At 49.0% G+C, this 27,051-nt stretch overlaps 1 protein-coding gene across 1 annotated transcript; it reads left to right on the top strand.

Moving 5' to 3' along the window:
• Window positions 1-304: 304 nt before the first annotated feature.
• LOC136542600 (MADS-box transcription factor 18-like) lies at window positions 305-26,342 on the top strand. Its single transcript, XM_066535111.1, has 8 exons — window positions 305-677; window positions 23,949-24,027; window positions 24,117-24,181; window positions 24,267-24,366; window positions 24,472-24,513; window positions 25,201-25,239; window positions 25,333-25,469; window positions 25,799-26,342. The coding sequence occupies exons 1-8, from the start codon at window positions 493-495 to the stop codon at window positions 25,911-25,913; spliced, it is 762 nt and encodes a 253-aa protein (XP_066391208.1). The 5' UTR covers window positions 305-492; the 3' UTR covers window positions 25,914-26,342.
• Window positions 26,343-27,051: the final 709 nt, after the last annotated feature.

Below are 27,051 nucleotides of genomic sequence, written 5' to 3'. Positions count from 1 at the left end.
TGCCCCGACAGGCACAGGGTCAAGGAAAACCATTTCTCACCGCGGAGCCGGCCTACCCACAGCCTCACCCATCCGGCCTACGACGGGCTCGAGCAATCCCTGCCCCGCGCGCCCTGACGAGCGCAGCACTCGCACGCCGGCCTCGCTGGGCCCATCCTTCTGGCCCGTAATAACGATCCCCCTCGTGATGCCACGGTCCATCTGCCTCCACGCCGCTCCTAAATCCCCTCATCCAATCAAAACACGACAGCTGACAGCAGGTCAGGCAAAACCACTCTCCTCCCCATCTGAAACCAAAACCACTCTCCTCCCCATCTGAAACAGCCCACCTCCTCTTCCTCTTCTCCTAGCTCTTTCTTGTCTGCGCACCACTCGAGTCGAGAGACGAGAGCCACCTGATCCTTCCTTTCCCGTCTTCCTCTTCCCACACGTCCCCATCGCCATTGCTGCGCCGAGAGCGAGCGGGAGAGGGTAGGTGTCGAGGCGGCGGAGATGGGGCGCGGGCCGGTGCAGCTGCGCCGGATCGAGAACAAGATCAACCGCCAGGTGACCTTCTCCAAGCGCCGGAACGGGCTGCTGAAGAAGGCCCACGAGATCTCCGTGCTCTGCGATGCAGAGGTCGCGCTCATCGTCTTCTCCACTAAGGGGAAGCTCTACGAGTACTCTAGCCATTCCAGGTATACGTATTCGATCCCCTCTCTTGTTCCTGCCGGTGCCGGTTGCTATGATCGCCCGCTTGGGGTTTGGAGCGCTGGGTGTGCTTCAACGCATGGTTTTGGGATCATTTTTCATGTGCCAATCCGCCGCGTTCGTCGAACTTCGGATGGGGATTGAGTTGTGGGAGGTGTTTGTAGATGCAGGCATGTATGGTTGTTATTACATGTTGGTTCTGTGTGGATTAATTCTAGTTGCTTGCATGGATGAGCTGTGCTCGATCAACGATCGCTTTAGATGATTCGATCGTGGAATCGCTTGCTGGTTATTTCGTACGTACGTACACAGTGGCGCATGCAGGACGGAAACAAATGGGCTAAATAACAAAGATTTAGGGTTAGGGTTAGAGATTAATGATGATTTGAGGCTAAGTAACCGCCCCTCTGGATCCGCAAACCCGACGGTCATAGCCCCCCTTTGTAGCCCCCCCTTTGGTCATAGCCTATTTAGTCTTTCTGTTTTTCTTTGACATGCATTATGACTTGGCGATACTGTCGTTGCAAACTGAAGTATGAATGTTATGAGTAGTAGTGCTGGTGAATGGCAATTAGCCCATGCAAAGTAAGTCCCAAGCCTTGAGCTGACTGCCTAATGGTTATTATGAAGACTCAACTTGGTAGTGCAGAAAGAGGTCAGGATTATTTGATTCATAAATACTGTGAAAAGGAATGTCAGCCACAAAATATAACTGGGATCAGTCGCTGGTAGGATTCTGATTATCAAAGTATTTTTTTTCATCATGCGATTAAACTCTTCAGTATCAAGTAGGCGTATTGTTCCAGCATGATTTCTGCCAAAGGAAGCACTGCTATTGTCTAATGAATGCATGATGAGGAATATTAGTATACTGTTTGGTCCTTCGATGTTCCTTGTATATGTGCATCTCGCTGATTTTCAGATGGTCTGTGATAACCTGAACAAATCTTACAAGAACGAAATCTGCACCAACGAATCCAACGCCTTATTTTGCCACGTGTCGATTCCGGGTTGCCTCGGGTCTTGCCCATTAAGACGCAAACCCGACGGTCGCGAATGTTCGCGAACCCACTCCCCTCATCCTCGGCCTCTCTCTACCAGCCGCGCCGGACTCCGTCCTCCGATTGCCGCCGCGCGCGCCTCTTCCTCCTCCCGTTACCTCCGCCGTCCCCAGCTGCTCCGTAGTTGACGACGCGACACGGATACGATTCACTGGCAACAGGCGACAGCACTAGCGCGTGCGAGTCGAGTGGAAGCCCCTCCTCCCTCCTCATTCCCGTGCGCGGCCTCCCTCCGTTTCGCGTATTGCGCAGCAGCCGTTGCGGTTGCAGCGGCCAGCGCACGTCAATAATACGTGCACCTCTCCAGCACTACGATATGCTGCGGCGCTTAGCCATCTCAACTGCCGTCCTCCGCACTCGACATGCTCCGCCGTCCGCGCCGATTCGGCCGCAAAGATGCACCCCTCCCTGTTGCCTCGGCATCTTTTGCGCAGATACGGCCCGATGAGAGGAGCATGGCGGCCGAGGCAGCGGTGCTGCGCGGCAGCACTGACGGGTGACGGAAGCCACGACATAGCAGGCTAACCGCTAGCAGGCTCGAGAGACAGCCCATATTGTTCGATGAAATGGCCATCCGGAATACCATGATCTCTGCCGCTCGGCCTTTACCTGTAGCAGCTGCCTGTGTTGTGCTCGAGACCTCAGTTGCGAGAGTTGTTCACGCTCGGGATTCTAGCTGTCGAGGTTTGGTTAAACGACATGCCTCTGTTTCCCAAGAAGTGGAAATAGTGCCTGGTATTCCACTGTAACATCAGACATCAGTGGGTGCTGCAGCAGTTCGAGAGCCTAGAGAAGGCCAGCAATGTGCTCATCAATTCGTCCCTGACCTCGAACATAACGTCGGGTAACCCGGAACATGCCCTGTGCCTATTTTTTGGTTTACTGAAGTGAACTTTCAGTTTTCAATCCTGCAAAAAAAAAGACTGATACATGTTCCTATTATAAAGAGCTGATCCTTTATTAATAGAATGCTCAGTTTCATTCAATAGATAAAAGCAAGTAGCAGACATTAGACAGTTTCCTACGCAGATGAAAGCGTCGCCTTTGAGTTTGGACAATATACAATGGACACATAATAGAAAGCTAGGTGAAACTATCAGCAAAGGCCTTTACCAGCCAACCTCGCAGCCCTGCAGTCCCGCTACTTCAGTTCTGCTGTAGTCTTGTTCCCCTGTTCGTGGACAGTTCTGCGGCTTATTTTAAGTGCAGCTGAATCATGTCCATTCTCTCTGTTAGTTCAATGAGATTGGATTGGATTAGATTAAGGCGGCACAATCAATACCTGGAGGAGTTGTTGCACAAGTGAGAGAAACTCTTTATGCACTAAATCCTACGGGACTGCGGCATGCTATTGAATAAGGTGAGTTAGATCCATTTTATGCACTAATAACTTCCTTTTCTCTCCGCAATTGCAACCCTGTAGTTATTGTACAACCCATAGACGGGAGGTCGTCTCTAAGAGACTGGAATCTAACATGCAGACAACTAAAAAGACAGGTCATACAACCCAGAGACACGAGGAATCGTCTATAGGCACTTAATGTTTCGCATGTAGCCAAGATCAATCATGAGTATCAATTTGTATACCATTGTGTTGCCGTTTGATTGAAAATGATTCAAAGCATGGATAAACTTAACTTGCTGCCATATGTACACAAGGATGCTGTCAGCAAGATGTACATAAGCTAGTTCGCACCGAGATGTACACAAGGATGCTGCTGTCACTTGAAGCCAAAACTGCAATCAACATACTTTTAACCCGTAATTTTCAGAACTTAAACAACATACTGGCAGCAACATATTCCCATAGTCCATACCTCATCTAAATAAAATAGATGCATAATTAGAAGCTAACTGAAAGCCAAAGGGAACAACTGTACAGGCCATGGAAAAAGCTTCATCTACGAGAACTTTAGTACATCAGACACTCTGTTTTTTTTTGAAACAATATCAGACACTCTGTTTCAGTGTTTTTGTATGCTGATTGTTAGTAATAACTTCTGAATTTCAGCCTTATATGAAACCCATGATGTAGGTTTGTCAAGATTGATAAATCTGTAGGAATGCATCCTGTCACCTGGACAAAATCTGCCTGAGTTGATGGCTCAGATCACAGCAAAATTGAGAAGCCTGCATCCCACCAATTTGGAGATTCTTTCCTGTGAACACAATCACAACCAGCAAATTGAAAAACTGAACATGGTTCCCTGAATCACAACTAGCAAATTGAAAAACTGAACACGGTTCCCTGAATCCGCCAAACTGAATAAGGTTGCGAACAGTGGGTTTGCTTATGAAGCAGCAGTTCCTCTTCTCCACGACACAAGGCACGACGGACGACATAGGTGCCATCTGCAGCCGGGGGCCTTCACTGGGAGCGGAGACGGGCCTGATCTGCGGCATGCTGCCCGCGTGGGCGCAAGAAGCTAGGCAGGCAACATGTAGATGCCGAGCAACGTACGGATGCACTGGGGCCTGACGAGGGCCGCGGCGGCCTACGACGGGAGCGGACACCGGCGCCGGCGTTGAAGGTTGGAAGGCCACGACCGCTTGCGCGCACTGGATCCACGCCCTCGGGTTGGGGACGCCAGCTACCCATACAACGCTGCTGGAGACGGCGTCTTGGCCTCGGGCCACGGGACTTCCCCGTCACATCGTCGAGACGGGCTCAGGAGACCCGTTACGAGCCTGTTCTGTCTCCATCTGTGGGTCCTCGACACTTTTTTTTAGTATGATCGTCCAAGTGATCAATTCTGAACGCAACCTGGATGCATGCATGGAATTGGTGCCAATATGGAAGTGTGACATGGAACCATGGCCCATGCAAGGCCAAGAGCCAAGCAAGGAGCATCAAACTCACCTGCACTATCCAAAATTGTTTTATTCTTGGTTTGTTGGAATTGTTGTCATAAATAAAATTTTCTGCCCTGGAAATTGTTTGCACTCACCTTGATTTATTATTATAGATTATCTGCATTTACTTTCGATGTTAAACATATTACTAAATATTGTGTTACAAAAAATAATTTGTAAATCCCCTATGAATGCAACATATGCAGTCTTTAGAGATAATGAGTTCTTAGGGGCCGTTTGGTATAGATTCTCGGACAACTCCGGGAGTTGTTTTTTGGCTCCCTCAACCAAATGACAAAAAATGGAGGCGCTCCTCGCGCGAAACCCTGGAAAAGGCGCTGAGAGGAGAGTGGAGAGAGGGAGGGAGCCAGAAAAACTAGCTTCCCCGGCTCCGTGACTTGTTGTGGGTCCAGGCGCAGAACGATGGCAGATTTGCCCACACTGGCCGTGCAGGTGCAGGTTGCCGAGGGCCGCCACCGAGTGAGCGCTGGTTGTCGGGGGCTGCCACCGTGGGAGCGCGGGTCGCCGGGCGGACCCTAGGCGTGGGCGGCGGCATGGCGTGCGGTGTCCGGAGGTAGAAGAGGGGGTCACGGGAGTGCGGGTCGCTGTGGGGGTACGATTCCAGATACCCACGACAGACCACATGGGCTGCGCCCCCAGGGGCGGCCCAGCCCACTAGACGAAGCCTTGCGGGGCACGACGTTGCTCGGCATCTCTTGCAAGACACCGAGAAGATATCCTAAAGATACTACGAGATCTGTTAGGATACGTATGATCCCATGATTCCTGTAATATGTTATTACTTTCCGATTATCTCCTAGATCTAATCGACTTGTAACCCTGCCCCCCACACTATATAAGGCGGGCAGGGACCCTCTCCAAACACACGCAATATCATACGATAGCCAATACAATCCAACAGAACATAGGACTAGGGTATTATGTCATACTGACGGCCTGAACCTGTCTAACTCGTGTGTCTCTGTTGCATTCTTGTTCTTGATTATACGCCTCTCTACCGATCAATCTACCTTCGTGGGATACCCCTCGGAGGACTGCCGACGATATTCTATCGACAGTTGGCGCGCCAGGTAGGGGTGTGCGTGTTGTTTCTATATCGAACAAGATGGTACGTTCCATAGGCTCTTCATCCCTCCCGCAGCTCGGCCAGATCTTCACGGTCGGATCGATCTCGTGGATCATCAACGCTGACGGAGTCGGAGAGCTCATCGAGCCGGTGCAGATCGATTCTGCGCCGATCACCCCAACACCCGCGACTGTAGATCCGATCTCGGAACCGCCTCCGAGGTTGTTTTCATCGACAACTCGCCGCCCGCTTCCTTGCTACCAGAGGAGGCAAATCAACAACGGTGATCTGATTGCATCCATCGATCAGGTTGGTCAGAAGCTCGTCGATTGCCTCTCCATCGCCGAATCGGCTCTGGACACTCTCGTTCAGCGCCAACCACCATTCGATCTAGATCTGTAGGAGGCTGCTTGGAAAACTCCAAGGGTTACGGCCCTACCCTTTGGGCTCACCAACATCGCCGCCACCTACCAAGATGCCCTAATGGGCAAATTCGCTGACCATGTTGGAGATGTCCACCCTCTCGCCGACCAGCTCCTGCCGGCTGTCAACATGCTACACATCGGCCGATGCCCCGGAGCATCCCTCTAGACCATCATGGAGGAGAATCCATATTTTGAGTCCTAGGGCTCTACGGAGACTCTCGCCGAAACCACCACCGAGCAACTTCCTCTCCCTCCTTTCTGTGGGGGCGCTCGTGACACTTTTTCAACAAGAAGAAGAATAAGCAGCGGCGTGAGGGCTCGCTCGTGGCAACTACCGACCACAAGGGGGTCGGAAGCCCACCGAGGGTACCCTGAACGACTTCGAGAAGCTGCTCGAAGGGCCATGCCCGAACCATGCTTTTCGCGTCAAGCACCTATACAAGGATTGCATCCTCATGAAGTGGTTCTTGTTCGGAGGCTCCAACAAGGGGGAGCTTAGGAAGGAGCCCAAGCCGGCCGCAGACGACGCCGAGGGGAAAGACGACGGAATTTTGACGCCGGATGGCTGTCTCATGATCTTCAGAGGGTTAGCGGCCTACGACCCCAAGCGCCGCCAAAAGCTTGCGCGCCGTGAGGTCTATACGGCTGGGTCGGCTGCGCCTTCCTTCCTCCGATGGTCGGAGTCCGCCATAACCTTTGATCGAACCGACCACCCAGAAAGCGTCCCGTAGCCGGGAAGATACCCGCTCGTGGTCAACCCGATCATCGGCACGAAGTGGCTCACCAAGGTGCTAATGGATGGAGGCAGCGGCCTCAACATCATGTGATGAGTATAGGCCCGATCTTCCAAGAGGTAGCCGGTAAGTTCGATTTGTGGAGATCTCGACGTTGGCGATCCGGCTTTAAATCAGACACGATTCGAACCCTGCAACCGTTACACCACTGCTCCGTTGGTTATCAACCAAGCACAACTTGATTGACCTCGCCAAGAAGGCTTTTCCTGCAAGCGAATCGAAGAGCACAAGCAAGAAGGTAAAACACGTAATCTGAAATTGCAAATATGAATGACGCGAATATCAATAGAGGGTTCAAAAACTCGGTTCCAAAGGACTAATCGACACAGTGGAGGAGATCAAGAACGGGGGCCCTGGATCACTGTAAAAGGATTTGTCACCACAGTTACAATGAACGATTCAGTTTCTCGATGGAAAACTAAACTCTAAACAAAACCCAATTGGGTAGCAGCGGCGGCGGCTGTGTTTATAGTCTAAGACTCGACCTAGGGTTGGGGACGGCCAGGGGTTGGGCGCCCACAACTTGGGCTTAAGGCCCGACACGATACATGGCCAAGTTGGCCCAAATAGGTGACGCAGCACCTTGCCGTGGTCACACAGAATGATCCACGGACCTTCTGGAGCTGGGACCAGATCCAAAACGACGGCGTCGTCGTCCCCTTTCCAACGCATCCAAGAACGGCCCGTTTCGATGTCGTATGAGGAAGTTATGACCGAAACAGTGACGACGTGTCTGCTGAATCCGAGGGTGACGTGGCAGCTGAGTTGGGAACGAATTGCAACTTGGGGAAGACCATGGCGTCGGTGTGTCCAGCGTGACGATGTCCTCATCATCCTCCCCTTCTCGAATTGGAGTCGTCCTCGACTCCATCTTGGCGATGTCCTCATCATCCCCTCCTTGTAGAATTGGAGTCGTCCTCGACTCCATCCCATCATCAACGAACTCCTGCAAAAGGTTAGTGACAGCAGGCAATGCACGAGACATAAAAGGTTGACAAAACATAGTATAACATGGTGCATCAGGATTATCACATAACTCAGCAGTAGCTAGAGTTGTAGCAAGAAAAGCACCTCCTTTGAACTTAATCCCATTATTTTTAGCAATGTCTGTTGGAGGTTTATTTTTAATCTCATTAGCATGTTTAATAATATCCGTAGGAGACAAAGGCAGCAATGTAATTTTCTTGTCCTTATATATGATAGTGTATGTATTAGTTCTACCATGGTGTAAAGCATCATTATCAAATTCCCATGGGCGACCTAACAAAATGGAACAAGCTTGCATAGGGACAACATCAAAATCAGCAGTATCATGATAAGAGCCTGTGAAAAAGCTAATGCGTGCTGATTTAGATACCTTAGTCTTAGCACTATTATTGAACCATTGAAGTTTATATGGATACGAATGTTGTCGTGTGGTCAAGCCAAGCTTGTCAACTAAATCTGAACTCACCAAGTTGTTGCAACTCCCGCTATCAATGATAGTGAGAACACGACAACCCTACACAATGAGATACATGTGGAACAAATTGTGGCGTTGGATCTTCATCTCTTCTTCATGTACCACATGTGTACTGAACACACGCTGCACAAGAAGGCTAGGGTAGTCCGCGGCAGCAGCCACGGAGTCAATGGTGATGGCCTCCTTGTCTTGATCGCCTTCGGTGGGATCTGCATCAATGTTAGCAGCAAGGGCTAAATCATCTTCAACATCACTAGCACTTACATATCCATCCTCGGTAGCAATGAAAGCGCGACGACTGGGGCATTCCTTCATGACATGTCCCATGCCTTTGCATCGGTGGCAAATGATTTTAGAGCTGGACGAGGAGGAGCTAGTAGAAGCACCCGGAGTGCCACCTTTCTTCAGCTGTGGAAACTACACATTAGACAATTTACTTACCCCGGAAGAAAATGGAGGTGTAGATGGCTGTGGTGCAACAGGAAGCTTGGGCGTCTCCGGCTCGGAACGCTGCTGAAAATTCCTCCCATTGTTAGACCTGAAAAGCTGGTGTTGTTTGCGTCCCTGTACTTCTCGTTCTGCCTTAATAGCAAGATGATACAATTGGGAAAAATTGCGCCATTCTTTGTAATCAAGTATGTTCTGTATATCATGGTTTAAACCACCAAAAAATCTAGCACTAGCATCATGATCATCTTCATTTATACCACAACGTGCTAAACCAATAAGCAATTCTTGATAGTATGCTTCTACTCCTTTATCACCTTGTTTTAAAGTTTGTAGTTTCAAACGTAAATCACGTTGGTAATAAGGAGGAACAAAACGAGATGTCATACGTTGCTTTAAAACATTCCAAGTTTGTGGCACAGCAGCAGCATTATTAGCATTGCAAAGATCACTCCACCAGAACAAAGTAAAATTAGTAAACTCACTAGTAGCAAGTCTAACTCTATGCTCAACAGGAACATTATGAGAATCAAATTTTTGTTGAACAGCAAGCTCCCAATCTAAATATGCCTCTGGATCAACATTACCAGCAAAAGGAGGTAGACTAAATTTAATTTTAGCAAAAGGATCATTATTACCATGATTATTACCTGCCATACCGCGACGATTGAAGTTGAGGCGACGACGGGGACCACCGTCAGCATACGCATCTTCATCACCAAAAACATCCTCATCTTCATCATCAGCACGATAAGGTGGAGGGCGTTGCTCAAGCTGTTCAATGCGGGTGACCAGATTGTTCACGTTGCGCGTCAGCTCGGTCATAAGATTGCGTTGTTCAGTCATGAACGTTGCAAGCTCGCCCTTGGACACGCACTCATTGAAGTCCGTCGGAGTTCCTGCCATGGTTAGAAGATAGAAAAAGACAACACCAAAGTATTATCCCTATCAACTAAAAGGAAACAAGTGGTGGTGATGGTGGTGAAAGTGGAATGCAAAATCACAAGCGGCTTACCACCGTCTTGCCTGTATTCTTACCAACGCCAAACAGGAGCAAAACCAAAGTGGCGAAGCAATCTGTTGTTGAGCGTGGGTAACAGTTGCAAGATGAACCTGTGCTGACAGAAGAATATGTAGAGCTATGGGTAGGCACACAATATGACAGCAAGGATTAGCAATTAACGAGTGCAGAGTAACGATTGTTCAATCCGGATCCAAAGTACAAATCACAGGTGCTGGCTAAGACGTGTCGAGACGTAGCGCAACAAGGTGAAAACAAAGGACGATCGAAAGAACTCACAGAACAAGCAAATAGCCCAGATTTCTCTTTTTTCCTGATTTTTTCCCGGATTTTTCCAAAAGGCACTAGTAGGAAACAAACTTTTTTGTTTTTCACTATTTTTTTTATACTTTTCTCTGAACAAGGATCACAAAAGATGCAACCACAAAAATTGGCACCTACAACTGAGGTGGGATGTGGTCTACAGAAATTCAGCACGTTCTCTGAAAAGCGTGCAAAAACTTTGACAATTTTTTTTCTATATTTTCCTGAATTTTTTTGGCAATTCTGATGAAACCAAATAGGGCGAAGCCGAGTTTGGGTCGGGTCCGAATGGTGTCAAGAAGCTGCTGAAAAAATTTCAGATTTTTCTGATAAATGAGCGAAAAGTTATGCCTGTTTTACCGAAGGTATCTCAAGGTATGTTTTCCGGGAGGCACAACACGGCGGCGGCAGTTAGGGCAAAGCGTCCCTAAACTCTAACACCGATCACAGCAGTAGGTATTCGCCTGATGATGTAAGGAGGGCTGCGATGCAGGCAAAATAAGAGCGGCTAGCAACCTATCTAGGGTTTGCGCGGCGGCGAGAAGTTACACAAGGCGGCTAGCGGGGCAAGTCGAGTAATGTGGTGGCTTCGACTTGTTGTTTGGGAACGGTGGATGGGATAGCGGCAGAAAACAAAATCACAGCAACGGGCGATTGAACTACGACCACGAACACAATCCTAAACCAGCAACAAGACTCGACCACGGACACAAACTCAACAACACGAATCTGAAACGAAATTGCAAAGGCATAAAGGACGATAGGACAGCAGAAATTGAAATATTTTTGGGCTTTTTGTGGACTCTAGGTAATGAACAAATATGAATCTAAGGCAAACGAGATTATACCTCGCGGTAAACCTGAAATATCTGATACCAATTGATGAGTATAGGCCCGATCTTCCGAGAGGTAGCCGATAAGTTCGATTTGTGGAGATCTCGACGTTGGCGATCCGGCTTCAAATCAGACACGATTCGAACCTTGCAACCGTTACACCACTGCTCCGTTGGTTATCAACCAAGCACAACTTGATTAACCTCGCCAAGAAGGCTTTTCCTGCAAGCGAATCGAAGAGCACAAGCAAAAAGGTAAAACACGCAATCTGAAATTGCAAATATGAATGACACGAATATCAATAGAGGGTTCAAAAACTCGGTTCCAAAGGACTAATCGACACAGTGGAGGAGATCAAGAACGGGGGCCCTGGATCACTGTAAAAGGATTTGTCACCACAGTTACAATGAACGATTCAGTTTCTCGATAGAAAACTAAACTCTAAACAAAACCCAATTGTGTAGCAGCGGCGGCGGCTGTATTTATAGTCTAAGACTCGACCTAGGGTTGGGGACGGCCAGGGGTTGGGCGCCCACAACTTGGGCTTAAGGCCCGACACGATACATGGCCAAGTTGGCCCAAATAGGTGACGCAGCACCTTGCCGTGGTCACACAGAATGATCCACGGACCTTCTGGAGCTGGGACCAGATCCAAAACGACGGCGTCGTCATCCCCTTTCCAACGCATCCAAGAACGGCCCGTTTCGATGTCGTATGAGGAAGTTATGACCGAAACAGTGACGACGTGTCTGCTGAATCCGAGGGTGTCGTGGCAGCTGAGTTGGGAACGAATTGCAACTTGGGGAAGACCATGGCGTCGGTGTGTCCAGCGTGGCAATGTCCTCATCATCATGTATGCTAAAACGCTCGATGCCATGGGCATCGACCGATCACACATCTGGCCGACCGGGGCGCTTTTCCACGGCATCGTGCTTGGAAAGCAGGCTATGCCACTTGGACAGATAGATCTACCCATCACCTTTGGAAATCTGACCAATTATAGGACGGAGATCCTTACCTTTGAGGTGGCCGGGTTCCATGGACCTACCACGCCATCCTGGGACACCCATGCTACGTGAAGTTCATGGTTGTCCCCAACTACACCTATCTGAAGTTGAAGATGCCGGGTCCATGTGGGGTCATCACCATCGGCACCTCCTTCCAGCGTGCCTACGAGTGCGAGGTCAAGTGCTGCGAACATGCTATGGCAATTGTCGCCTCCAAAGAGCTTGCGGCCATCAGGGAGGAGGTCATCGATGAAGCGCCCAACCCCAAGCGATTGGTTAGGTCTTTCGAGCCTATAGAGGGCACCAAGGAGGTCCTCATAGACCCCAGCGGCTCTGAGGGCAAAGTGTTGCACATCGGCACCACGCTTTCCTCCAAATAGGAAAGCACGCTCGCCAACTTCCTCCTCGCCAACAGAGACATCTTTGCGTGAAGACCCTCGGACATGCTAGGCATTTCGAGAGAAGTCGCCGAGTATGTCTTGAAAATTAGGCTAGGCTCCAAGTCGGTGAAGCAGCGCCTGCGTCGCTTCGACGAGGAGAAACAAAGGGCCATCGACGAGGAGATTATGAAGCTTTTGGCGGTAGGGTTCATCAAGGAAGTATACCACCCCGAGTGGTTAGCCAATCCTGTTCTTGTATGAAAAAAGAGTAGGAAATGGAGAATGTGTGTTGACTATATGGGTCTCAACAAAGCATGTCCAAAGGATCCGTTTCCTTTGCCACGCATAGACCAAGTAGTCGACTCGACCTCAGGGTACGAAACCTTTTGCTTCCTTGATGCGTACTCCGGGTACCATCAAATCATGATAAAAGAGTCCGACTAGCTCGCGACATCTTTCATCACCCCATTCGGATCGTTCTGCTACGTCACAATGCCGTTCGGCCTGAAGAACGCGGGGGCTATGTACCAACGCTGCATGCTCAAGTATTTCAGAGATCTCATCGGGCAGACCGTTGAGGCCTACGTGGATGACATCATGGTCAAGTCCAAACAGGCTGACCAGGTCGTAGCCGACCTAGTGTAGACCTTCGTGAAACTCTGAGCAAACGACATCAAACTCAACCCTGAGAAGTGCGTTTTCAGGACCCCAATGGGTATGCTGCTGGGTTTTATCATCTCCGAGCATGGCATCAAAGCCAACCCGGAGAAGATCTCGGCCATCTTGAGGATGGGCCCGATTTAGAACATAAAGAGAGTACAACGAGTTATAGGGTGCCTCGCCGCGCTTAGCCGCTTTATCTCATGCCTCGACGAATGAGGTCTCCCCCTCTATCGGCTTCTGAAGAAGTCCGACCGTTTCGAATGGACGCCCGAGGTCTAGGAGGCACTTGATAAGGTCAAGCAGCTCCTGACGAAGGCCTCGATCCTAGTCCCCCAACCAATGGGGAATCACTTCTGCTCTATATTGTGGCCACCATGCAAGTGGTCAGCACCGTCCTGGTGGTAGAGAGAGAAGAAGAGGGACACGCCCTCAAAGTGCAGCATCCCGTGTACTTCATTAGCGAGGTCTTGTCCAATTCCAAGACTCGCTACCCTCAATCTAGAAACTCCTGTACGCCATCCTTATCGCCAAGAGGAAGTTGCGTCACTACTTCTAGTCGCATCCGGTGACGATCGTGACGTCCTTCCCTCTTGATGAGATCGTCCAAAATCGGAGTGCCACAGGAAGAGTCGTGAAGTGGGCACTCGAGATGATGGGTCAAGGCATTTCATAAGCCCCTCAGACGACCATCAAGTCCCAAGTGCTGGCTGATTTCGTTGCAGAGTGGACCGAGATCCAAATACCGCCAGCAGTCGTCGACCAAGAGTACTGGATGATGTACTTTGATGGATCGTTGATGAAGAAAGGCGCCGGCGCGGGGCTAGTCTTTGTTTCGCCCCTCAGGGTACGCATGAGGTACATGGTTTGCATCTATTTCCCCTCCTCCAACAATATGGCTGAGTATGAGCCACTCATCAACGGCCTACGCATCACCATCGAGTTGGGTATTCGATGGGTTGATGTCCGGGGCGACTCCTAGCTAGTCATCGACCAAGTCATGAAGGAATCAAGCTGCCACAACACCAAGATAGCTATGTATTGTCGAGAAGTCCGCTAGCTAGAGGACAAGTTCGATGGTCTCGAGCTTAATCACATCCCGAGGCGTCTCAACGTGGCAGCCGACGCGCTAGCGAAAACAACATCCGGCCGAGAGCCGGTGCCGACGGGCGTCTTTGCCAGCGATCAGTACAAGGCCTCGGTTTGCTATGAGGAGCTAGAATAGATCGGTGACGGGTCGCCTGCCCTAGGCTCGAGGGCTAACCAGCCGGTGGCTCCATCCGACCCCGAAGTCATGGAGCTTAACGAGGATCCAGCGATAGAGTCTGACCCTCTGGCTGACTGGAGGATGCCTTACCTCGACTACCTCCTCCGTGAGGCGCTGCCGACGAACACAATGGAGGCTCGGCGGCTCACGCGTCGCGCCAAGTCCTTTGTTGTTATTGAGGGCAAGCTCTATAGGCGAAGCCACACCGGAATCCTATAGCGCTGCATCCCCATCGAACAAGGGAAGCAGTTGCTGAGTGATATCCACGGTGGGGTTGGACACCACGCCGCACCTAGGACCCTGGTCAGAAACGCGTTTTGACAAGGCTTCTACTGGCCGACCATAGTAGTCGATGCTGAATAGATTGTGCGTACCTATGAAGGGTGTCAATACTATGCTCGGCAGACCCACCTGCCATCCCAAGCACTCTAGACGATCCCTATCATGTGGCCGTTCATGGTCTAGGGGCTTGATCTGGTCGGACGTCTCAAGAGGGTGCTCGGGGGCTATACGCACTTGCTTGTCGCTGTAGACAAGTTTACAAAGTGGATAGAGGCTCGACCGACTCCACGATCAAGTCCTAGCAAGTTGTGCTATTCTTCCTTGACATCGTCCATCGCTTTGGAGCCCCAAACTCCATTATCACAGACAATGACATGCAGTTCACCGGAACAAAGTTCCTTCGATTCTGCGATGAATACCACATCCACGTCGATTGAGCCACCGTGGCGCACCCCCGCATGAACGAGTAGGTCGAGCGCGTGAACAAGTTTGATAGACGATAGGTCGTGGAGCTTCTCGTGGTGCTCTAGAGCCTGAGGACGACCCCCAGCCGGGCCATCGGCTACACGCCATTCTTCATCATCTATGGTTTCGAGGCTATCCTCCCGACCGACCTCGATTATGGAGCGCCGAGGGTCAGGGCGTACGACAAACAGGGAGCCAAGGCATCCCTCGAGGATGCCATGGACCAGCTAGATAAAGCGCGCGACATTGCCCTCCTCTGCTCGGCCAAGTACCAGCAAGCATTGCGTCGGTACCACAACCGTCGAGTGTGGGTCAGCCCTTCAACGTGGGGACCTGGTGCTCCGCCTCCATCTCACCCGACCCCAAGGTCACGGGCTCCGTCTCGCTCGACCCCAAGGTCACGGGCTCTGTCCCTCCCGACCTCAAGGATGTGGGTTTCATCTAGCCCGACCTCGAGGACATGGGTTCCATCTCATTCGACGGGGACCCATGCCGCCACCAACTACTCCAGGTCCAAGCGTATGGGCCTGGGTCAAAACACTGACGCCAGGGAAGTGCTAGCACGCCTCGATATAACCCGTGGCCATGATGGGCCATACCTAGGGATTCACATCAAGAACATTGTCGGATGTACTGGTGTTGTTCTACCTAATCCTCGTACGGACGCTGACAAGCGCATCAGTTCACCACGACATCCATCGAGATGGAGTGGAACACCATGACCAGCATATGATGCCTGCGCTTGGCGCCAGTGACGAATATGGCCGTGACATGGAGCAATCCCTATTGACATCTACAGGATCGGTGGGACCTACATGAAGGAGAAGGACCCGGCAACCCTAGAAGCCTTCTTCTTCTTTCTCTTGTTCTTCTCATTTTCCTCCTCTATAACCTGCGCTTTCCCTTTGCCTATAAAAGGGGAAGCAGGGCGCCCCTACCGGGGATGGGGAAGAGAAGAGATTGACATGAACACATGGCCGAGTGGCAAGCGAGCTCTCAACACCTGTTCACTCCTTCCACCAGAGACTTGGGATCCTCTCCCTCTCGCCTGTTTGTAACCCCTACTGTAAACCAAGTGCTGGCAACACGAGCAACGAACTGGATGTAGGGACGTTCCACCCGAACCTGTATAAACCCTTATGTCCTCCGACCACACCATCCGAGTTAGACGCGCAAATATAAATTTACTCGTCGGTGGTCCAAAAACATCGACAGTTGGCATGCTAGGTAGGGGCTTTTTACGCGTCTCGACATCCACATCAGGCCTCGGATGGCTAGTCACGGCGTTAGCTGGATCCCAGGTGCGCATGTGCGCTTCGAGAACCTAGACTTCATCGTTACGACGGAGGGAGAGTTGGCACAGGTTCACGTCGCCCTCCAAGCTCTCCACTCCACCGGCCTCGACGCGATCGCCAAGGCATTTAAGGAGCTGTAGCTGCACGCACCGGAGGCCCATGCCCCCGGGAGCGACCAGCTCCTCGGCTTTGATTACGAGAGGCTAGAGCGCCAGCTCGGCGCCTTCCTAGGACCCTAACCATCCCAGGAGGACCTGCGCCGCCTCACCTTCTTATTCTCCAATGTCATGACACAACTTGTCAGAGGAGAGCCGCTCTCTCCTGAATACCTCATCCGGAGCGCCCTGATAGCGCTCCCGTTCGGTCTGCACAACACCGTAGAGACCATTGGCCACCTTGTGGCGCAGCACACGCCCCCATCCCCTACGAACGATGAGTTTATGGGGATGACCGAATACGTCGTGGAATCTTTCCACAACCTTCTTGTGGGAGAATAAGAGTCATCCTCTGACTCTGACTCTAGCAGGGGGAGCCATCACCCCTCGTGAGAATGTTTAATGGCAGGTACCCTTGAGGGATACATCGAAAGCATCCACGAGGGAGGGGCTACCCCAACAAACGACCTCGACGACGAGGTCGAGGGGATGTAGGGGCCCCACCTCGCCTACGGGAAGAGCAGCTCATGGCGCAGCACCAAGAGCTCGAAGAAGCAACTCCAGCTCGAGCAGGAACGCACGAAGCTCGAGCGCCATGGAGACGATGGGCGTGCGTGTGCCGTGGCCCGCAACATGAACCGGAGGATCATCGAGGATGAGGAAGCCCTCCCACACTTCACCCGGGCAAGCCAGAACATCGTAGCCATGGTGGCCTTGCTCAGGGGGCTTTCGGAGCCCGTAACACCCTTGGATCGTCGGGACCATCGCGAGATTTGCACGCTACTCCAGCGTGCGGCGGCGCAGCAATCCGAGAGCTCATTTTCTCGACGACATGAGCTCAACGCCAGCTAGCCCCCGTGCCCTCAGAGCGACCCGATAGGGACGTGTTAGTCCACCAGGCGCAGCAAGGCGGTAGGCCACGCGCTACGGCCCTGGTGCATGATCATCTCGGCCTCCACCATGATGTGTGCAACACACTGGATGCCCGCATGCGTGCCCACGGTAGTGAAAGGGAGGAGGCTAGATGTGACTACCACCCTCGTCGTGGCGGATGCTATGACAGCGGCGATTACCGAAGCCCAAGCCCTGACTTGCTGGGACCTCAGGCCTTTGGCCGACACATCCTCAATACCATCTTCCCACCGTGGTACTGACCATCGACCAACATCCCAAAATACTCTAGGGAAACAAACCTCGGACTATGGCTCGAGGATTATTGGCTTGCTTGCTAAGCCGGTGGAGCAGATAGTGACAATTTCATTATCCACAGTCTTCCATTGTTCCTGGACGTACCTCAAGGTCGCAGGCTCTGTCTTACCCGACCCCTTGGGTGCGGGCTCCGTCTCGCACGATCCCAAGGACGTGGTTTCCGTCTCACCCGACCTCGGGCTCTGTCTTGCCCGACCTCGAGGCCGCGGGCTCCGTCTTACCTGACCTCGAGGCCGTGGGCTCCGTCTTGCCCGACCTCGAGGCCGCGGGCACCGTCTCGCCTGACCCCTTGGGTGCGGGCTCTGTCTCGCCCGACCCCTTGGGTGCGGGCTCCATCTCGCCCAACCCCAAGGATGCAGGTTTTGTCTCATCGGACCTCGAGGACGCGGGTTCCATCTCATCTGACGGGGACCCATACTGCCGCCAACCACTTCAGGTCCAAGCGTATGGGCCTGGGTTAAAACTCTGATGCCAAAGAAGAGGCTGGCATGCCTCGATGTAACCCGTGGCCATGATGGGTCATACCTAAGGATTCACATCAAGAACAGTGCCAGACGTACCGGTGCTATTCTGCCTAATCCTCGTACGGACGCTGATAGGCACGTTAGTTCACCATGACGTCCACCGGGACGGAGTGGAACGCCATGACCGGCAGATGACGCCTACACATGGCGCCAGTGACGAATAGGGCTATGACATGGAGCCGTCCCTATCGACATCTATAGGATCGGTGGGACCCACATGAAGGAGAAGGATCCGGCAACCATGGAAGCCTTCTTCTCTCTCTCGTTTTTCTCCTTTTTATCCTCTGTAACCCTCGTTTTCCCTTTGCCTATAAAAGGGAAAGCAGGGCGCCCCTACCGGGGATGGGGAAGAGAAGAGCGCGACATGAACACACGGCCGAGCGACAAGCGAGCTCTCAACACCTGTTCACTCCTTCCACCAGAGACTTGGGATCCTCTCCCTCTCTCGCCTATTTGTAACCCCTACTGCAAACCAAGTGTCGGTAACACGAGCAGCAGCGAACTGAACGTAGGGATGTTCCGCCCGAACCAGTATAAACCCTTGTGTCCTCCGAGCACATCATCCGAGCCACATGTGCAAATATAAATTTACTCGTCGGTGGTCCAAAAACACCGACACCAGGCACGGGCGTCGGTGAGATGGCGTTCAACGACCGAAGGTAGAAGAGGAGGTCGCGGGTCGAGATGTCAATGGGGAATTCCCCGTCGGGGGTTACTGCCCCATCCCCGTCCCCACGGGGGCAAATTTCCCCCGTCCCCGTCCCCGTGAAGGCTCATGGGGAGCACTTCTTCCCCATCCCTGTCCCTGCTTGGGGATTTAATCCCCACGGGGATCCCCATCCCTGCAACATGTGAAGCACGCTCGCCGCCACCGTCATGGACGCCATCGACGAGCACGCGGCCAAGAGCGGCCACCTCGTTCGCGGATCTGACCACCACGGTCGTAGATCCGCCTGGAGAAGCTGCTAGAGGTGCTCCTCGGCCAGATCCACCACCGCTAGAGGTGCTCCTCGGCCAGATCCGCCGCCGAGCTCAAGGGAGAGGGAGGATCCGCCGCCGCTGGAGGTGCTCCTTGGCCAGATCCGCCGTAGAGCTCGAGGTAGAGGGAGGATCCGCTGTCGGGGTACGCCATCGCTCGTACCCACGAGAGGGAGGCCGTGCCGCCCCGCGTGATGCCGCCACGGGTGGGCCACCACACCGAGGATCCGCCCGGGCCTGGCCTAGATCCGCGTTGCCCCGCCATAGATCCACCCGGCCTCAGCATGGATCTGCGTCGCTGAGCGCTGTGAGGGCCGCTCCACCATGATCCACGCCGGAGGGAGGAGAGAGGACGCCGCTATGGAGGGAGGACGACGCCGTGAAGGAGGGAGGAGAGGGCGCGCAAGAGGGAGGGAGCCGGGAGGAGAGCACTGGAGGGAGGGAGACTGGGAGAGGCCGCGCAAGAGGGAGGGAGTGACCGGATGGGGAGTGACCAGGAGGAGAGCGCCGTGAAGTGCGGGTGAGGGAGGGGGGGCGCCAGCAGAGATGAGGAGGCGGGCGTGGAGCTACGCGACGTGAGCGGGGTGTTGGAGAATTAGGGTTTGGACGGCGCGTTATATACCTCCGCGACTGGGCCTTTACATGGGCCGGCGCCTGCTGCGTGCTTCGCGGCCTCGCGGGGCGGATTGGCGGGGATCGGGGTCGGGGACTAGGCAACCATCCCCGTCCCCGCCATCCCCGACGGGGACAGCCTTCCTACCAAATATTTCCATGTGGGGATTAATTTCCCCCCATGCCCATCCCCTAATGGAGGAATTCCCCGCGGAGAATCAAGGATCGGGTCCCCGTTGACATCTTTAGTCACGGGAGCGCAGGTCACCGGGCGACCCCAGGTGCGAGCCTCGATGAGATGGCATGCGGCGGCCGAGGAGGTAGAAGGGGATCCAAGGTCGCGTCTCGCGCTGCGCGTCGGTTGGACCACGAGCGACGGATAAGGTAGGGAAAAAAAGAAAGAAAGGAAAGGAAAGGAAAAAAAGGAAAAAAGGGGGTAGTTTGGATATTTTACCTTTTTCGCCTATTTGGAGAACCTATTTTGCCAAACAGTCCAAAAAACGGTTTCCGCTCTCCAAGTGAATCTGCTCCACAGATAGAGCCACAACTGAAGCTGTTTTTAGCTAAACTCGGAGCTCTACCAAATAAGCCCTTACATATTGCATTGCCTTATCAGGAATATGCTCTTATCTTTGGAATATCTGATTTATTTGCCACCAGGATTTGCTTAGGATACTCTACACTTCTCAACCTCATCCATATTTATTGGGCCAGGTTAACGTGCAACCGTTGCGCTTTTAGGAGAGAGCGCGACCACCCTCCGCGTGACTCCACTCCTCTCCTCGGTGACCCGACCAATCCCGTTTTAGGAAAGTATCCATTTGCAGCCAGCTAGCTGTCAGCTGAAACGAAAAAAAAGCACAACGTTTTTTCCTTGAACGGCTATAATTTTTAATGTTGTATCTGCTTTCAATACCGTCTTCACCGGTGTGTTCTACGTGACGAGACGAACAAAAATATACCACACTTGCCTATATTTCAAAGAATTTTATTTCAATAGCAATTTATGTGTAAAAAGATGCTAGGAGATTTATGAAAGGAGTTGCTATCATGTAATATTAAACTTGCTACTAAAAAATATACTAAAGTTTTTACATGGTATGTACAAGCTCGGGGGCAAAAAATCAAAAGAAGTTACTATTAAAGTTGCAACTCAAAAATATACTTATGTTATTCCACAGTATGCACAAGCTGGGGGATATTAAAAGGAGTTACTACCATGTAATACTATAGTTCTACAACTTGGGGGCAAATTATTGCAACGAACCTAAACATGGAAGCTGTTGCACAAGCTGAGAGACAAATTCTTTTGTGGCAACTTATGTGTGTAATGGCTACTCTTTTCTGACAACTTATACATTGTAGGTGAGGCAATTAATATGCAGTATTTAGGAAAACATTTGAACCTAAAATGGAGACTGAAAACTAAAAAAAAAAACTTGACTGAAAACTGAAACTAAAAAAACACTGAAAAAAAGACTGAAAACTAGAATATAGAAACTGAAAATACAACACACTCAAAATAATAAGTGAAATACTGAAGTTGACAACCAAGAAATTAAACTGAAATTGAAAAAATACAATTGAAAAAAAAAAACTGAAACTGAAGTTGACAGCCAAGAAATTTAACTCAAATTGAAAAATAGAAAATGAAAACTAAAGAAAACAAAAAGTAAAAAAAACGGCGTCGCAATACTGCCGCCGTACGCTCCGTAGCGCATGCAAGCAGCCGAGTCACGCATGCAAGCAGGCCATGCCGTATGTACGCGAGACGCACGTGCAAGCAGGCCATGCCGTATGTACGCGAGACGCACGTGCAAGCAGACCATGACGCGAGACGCACGTGCAAGCGTCCAGGCCGTGTACGCATGCAAGCAAGGCCAGGCCGCGTACTTATGCAAGCAGGCCAGGCCGCGCCACGCGTCGCGCGGTCACGCAGGAGCGCGACTGGTCACGAAATAGCTTTTGCCATATTTATTCTGATACTGTTTGTGGTGCCATAGATGGTATTAACCCTTGAGCGCTGGCTTGAACTACCTTTGCCAACTTTGATACCACGATTTCATATACCTCCATCTTTGGAGTGCCTCTTCACTATAAGGTGACCCTTCTACTCTTTTCAGGTTAGTAATGATACCATGATCTTTCTTAAACAGTTGTTGGTATAGGTGAATAAAGTATAAGGCAAGCTCATTCTTCCTGTATTCCATCCTATAAGCAATATATGGTAAATTATTCTCCGACAAAATTGCTTAGGCACATTGCCTTTACATGGTGTATAAAGCATTGATCATTGCATACATGGGACAAGGTAAGCTAGGCACATTATTGCCTTTACATGGTATACGTATAAAGTATTGATCACTCCATCCTTGGAATGATATTTTGAGGAAATATTGGAACTCCTGATTATGATTCTGCTGTAAATATTAACCATGACACTTAGTTCAACATCAGAATCCTCGTATACCAGTAGTGGTTTAATGTATGATCTCGTAGACCAACCTTTCGCTCTAAGTACTGGCCCTTTGTTACTAAACTGCTGTGACCTTTTGACATAAATGTTAATAATGTTAATTCACGCTATAAAACATACATGTTTAAATCAAGTAACAATACCAGGGTAACACCAAAATGCTAGATTGTCGCAGTCCAAGAAGGGCGCGGCAAAGCCGCGCCAAGACTTTTCTAGTTTCTATAGAAATAGCTGTTGCTGCCATGCTGTAGAAGAGTTATGGACAACTGTTATGACTTATCCAAATATTTTCAGAAATTCCAGAAGAACAATTCTGCTCTTGCGTGCTGTGTCTGTGATACATGCATGTGTGTCATATATTAAGAGACTGTCCGTGTTCCACATTTTAGTATTATATAAGTGGTGTGCAAGGTGATCGTAATATTTAAACATTAGTTTGATTCTTTGGCCCATATTCAAGTACAGTTTCAAGTTTAGTTCCTTTATTTAGTAAGTAAACAACACGGCTATGATAGAAAATGGATGCTTGATTATAGCACAATTTGACCTTATGCTGCTACAAGTTAGATTCTAGGAGAATAAATTGGCATGAGTACATATTCTGTCCTTGCAGCATATTCATATATAACTGATTGATTCAGGGAAAATTTCACTGAAAGATAACTTACTCTGGATTATCTCTCTAATGCTGGAGAGAAAATATGTATGTTAACAAAACAATAAGCACGTTTTAGCTTTTGCACACGAGCGATATGTGCTGGTGATAAGATCCAAACTTGATAGAGATTGCGGCTTGAGTCATGGTAAAACTTGATGCATTTTTCTTTAGCTGAAACTACAGGTCATACCTAAGCCGGTAATGAATTTTATTTTAGAAAAAATAATATGATGTGGTTTAAGGTAGAGCCATTTTTATATGTTGTGGATTATAGAAAACTGTGCTAATTACAGTTACGAGTCTGAATTGAGAATATCAACCGATTCCTAAAAAATGTATATATCACTATACTTTTGCTAATTTACTGAAGATGTTACAAACTTTACTGCTCAGTCCCAACAAAGAAGGTAGATACCAAATCTGTCTAAAATATTATATTAGATCGATCCACCTGATTATAGTGTCAAAGTGATGTAAATTTTTGGTTGCGCAAGCAACTGAGTAGCTCGCTACATTTTAGAGTTATTTTTACATCATTATGTAGTCTTGACTTGTTTCATTGTTCTAAAACAGCCTTTCTGAGTTCATGCAACTATATATGAAGCACCATTTGTTCATTGAGTAATAAGTAATAACCCACTTATGTGCATGTGATGACACACGTTTTTCCACAACCATGCTTTGCATCTAGTTATGCATGTGATTCATCCAATGTCTTCTGGAATTCTGGTTCTGGAATGGGGAGAATATACTTGTATACATCTTGGCATCTTGCATTTCTTAAATAGGGAGAAATTAAATCTTGATGTATTGAATGTCGTGCATCGTGAATTTTGTTGTTTTGTACTTGTATGCAAGACTAATATACTTAATATAGTAATATAAAAAGTACAAGAAAAACAAAATTGTACCTGGCTATTTGTCTTAGTATTTTATGTTCTAAAATGAGACCACAATATTTTTTGCTGGAACATGACATTGCTATATGATACTTATTTTGCAGCATGGAAGGCATTCTTGAGCGTTACCAGCGGTACTCATTTGAAGAAAGAGCAGTACTTGACCCAAGTATTGAAGACCAGGTATAGTTATGGGAATATCTACTATAACTATCAGAGAACTATTGTTACAGCAAAATGAGCATTGATATGTGTGGTCCATTTTATACCAGGCAAATTGGGGAGATGAATATGTCCGGTTAAAATCCAAACTTGATGCACTTCAGAAGAGTCAAAGGTACAGCAGACTTGCTCAAGATGACCCTTGTTATGATAATGTTTACTGACTCTGACTTATTGTATCTGTCTATTCCCAACGGAAGGCATCTGTTAGGAGAACAATTGGATTCACTGACCATAAAAGAACTCCAGCAACTGGAGCAACAATTGGACAGTTCTTTGAAGCATATTAGGTCAAGAAAGGTGAATAAATTGGGGTTAAATTTGTTGTTCGGTGCACAGCTAATTTGGTTATTCACTAACGTCTTAGTCAATTATTATATTATAGCTTTGTTTTTTTTGGTACAGAATCAGCTCATGTTCGATTCAATTTCCAAGCTTCAGAAAAAGGTCAGTTACACTCTAGATTCCCTTGTACCTCGCATTCTGCATGTGTTACATGAGTCACTAGTGAAAATTATTGTTACGAGCACACCTCCAGAATTTGGGGAATGCTTGGGGAATGAGAGCAAATGTTTCATTGAGATTAATGTATTTTCAATGTAGTTTAACATTGGCAATCTGCTGCCACCATTCATCATGCAACTGCTACAGAAATATATTTTGAACGTAACTGTTACAGAAATATACTCTAAACCAGAATCAAGTTTTGTCTCTATCTGTACAAGTCTCAGATAGGGAACACATCAGTGGAAGACGTGAATCTGTGTGGGTCACCCTTCGATATTTTTTAGGAAATGCAAGTTAGTTTTCAAGTGGGAGACAGGACAAACTGATAACCATTGCATCATGGGTGGAATAGGGGGGAGGGGGCATGAAATGAGTTAGTTTGAATTGGACGTGAAACTGATCTCCGGTGAACGCCCTAAACTTAGGAAATGGCTTACTATGAGTGGCATTTTACCATGAAATAGTGAAAAGGATAATGAGAAAGAAAGCACTCAGGTCGAAGTGCTTGAGCAGACTAGTTGTTGTAACTATTGCTGGTCTGGCAACAAACCTGTAAGAATCCCAGAATATTGATTGCTGATAAGATTTGTGGTGAATCTTTACAATCAATTGTCTTCATGTGTGCAGGAGAAAGCACTTACAGATCAAAATGGTGTCCTGCAAAAGGTAAAGTTTCCTTTCTCGTTTATGTCCTCTAAAAAAAAGACAATGTTGGTCTAGGACGTCAGACCCTGATGGTAATTGTATTTTTGAAAACAGCTCATGGAGGCAGAGAAGGAGAAAAACAATGCTTTAATGAACGCACACCTCCGGGAGCAGCAAAATGGAGCATCAACAAGCTCCCCATCACTGTCACCACCAATGGTTCCAGATTCCATGCCAACTCTAAATATTGGGTATCATGCTTCCACTGAATTCATTACTGCACACAACTAAACTGAAATGTTGCACTTCATTTCTAGCAAAAAATATTGATAATAAGTAGTAGTTTCACTGATGATTAACTATGCCAAGATTTGTTAATAAATGAAGAATTTATGAAGGGTATTGGTTAAAGGTAGAAATACACATGCCTGAGTAGCTTTGCTGAATGCTAAGCATACCTGAAAACAGAATAAGGTTTCACCTTGCTAGCTAAATCTGTCAAAGGTATTTCCATTGTGCACTGCACTTTACAATAGTGGTCCAGCATAATTACTTAATGTACTCATCGTCACAATTGTAGGTCATGTCAACCTAGAGGGGCAGGAGAATCTGAGCCTGAACCGTCTCCTGCTCCTGTACAAGCAAACAGCGGCAACCTGCCACCATGGATGCACCGCACTGTCAGTAACAGGTGAGCTCTTCCCAATGCAGTTTTGCGGCTGGACTCGACAGCAACACACCTGCCATCGACACGCTTTGGTGACCCAGGCATCAACCGATGCATGATCCCTCTCGATCCTGTGATCGAATACTGGCGTAGGTACTACTAATAAAGTCAGGCCCCGTCAAATGCTTTACATGGTGATTGAAGTCTGGAGCTTCTCAGCACCACTATATTGTGTTTCGTTCTTGTGTTTACTGCCAGAGCCATCTTTTTTTCTCCGTTCTACGAACTAGGTGTAGCTTTGTGCTCGGAGATTCTGCTACTATGTTTCCTCTGTCCTGTGTATGCTTTAACGGAGATGTATGTTGTACCCGTGGTGATGTGTTTCTTCTTCTTTTTTTTGTGTTGTAAAAAAACAGAAGGCTCTTTTCTCCGAAATGTTATAAAGAGTCTCAAAAGTGTCGAACATGCGTGACTTTTAACTCTGAACTGTACGTTTCAGAATTCAGTGTCTTGACAATTTAGCTTCTCGTCATGGATCATGGTCACATACCCTGGTGATTCTGAGCCCTACATGATAAGAATGGTAACTGATATCGCCAAATAAAGACGAGCGTCACGCTCATTCGTATTGTAAAGTGCACACAAAATGGTCTTGTGAAGTACACACCAAATGGTCGGCTTATATGCACTCGGACATAATTTTTCTTTAAATTACAACACTACTAAAGGATTTACAGATTTTTTAGGGTCAATAGACCTTGATAAATCCCTAGATCTGTCCCTACTCTTAGCGTGAACATCATGTGCCTGCGTCATATCCGTTGCATCACTTCCCATTCACTCGTGATCTTTATTCTGTTTGCTTTGGCCTATGGAGATGTAGTTGTTTTTCTGTATTCCTCTCTCTTTTTTTCCTAGCCAGCTTACTTTGCTTTGGAGCTACTTGTTTAACCAATAATTGGTTTGGGTCTACCCGCTCTAACTGATCAGGATCTCTATCAAATTACCTGAAAATATAACATTTTTTACCATAGTAATTAATTGCCTTTTGGATGTTAAAGTATGATACTATGCATTGTACTCCCTGTGTCCAATGAACCCTTGGTTTAGGGCTCAAAATTGTCCCAAAAAATTTGATGTTTTAGTTCTTGGGATCCACACCAGCT

Source organism: Miscanthus floridulus, chromosome 3 (assembly GCF_019320115.1).
Source record: "Miscanthus floridulus cultivar M001 chromosome 3, ASM1932011v1, whole genome shotgun sequence".
In the NCBI taxonomy this organism is placed as follows: Eukaryota; Viridiplantae; Streptophyta; class Magnoliopsida; order Poales; family Poaceae; genus Miscanthus; species Miscanthus floridulus.
This window is presented reverse-complemented; position numbering and strand designations above follow the sequence as displayed.

Excerpts from the sequence above, each read along its gene's own strand:
- LOC136542600 (XM_066535111.1), top strand. The coding sequence starts at position 493 with ATGGGGCGCGGGCCGGTGCAGCTGCGCCGGATCGAGAACAAGATCAAC. Across the intron at positions 24,182-24,266 it reads GCACTTCAGAAGAGTCAAAG|GCATCTGTTAGGAGAACAAT; the intron begins GTACAGCAGACT and ends TCCCAACGGAAG. Across the intron at positions 25,470-25,798 it reads ATGCCAACTCTAAATATTGG|GTCATGTCAACCTAGAGGGG; the intron begins GTATCATGCTTC and ends TCACAATTGTAG.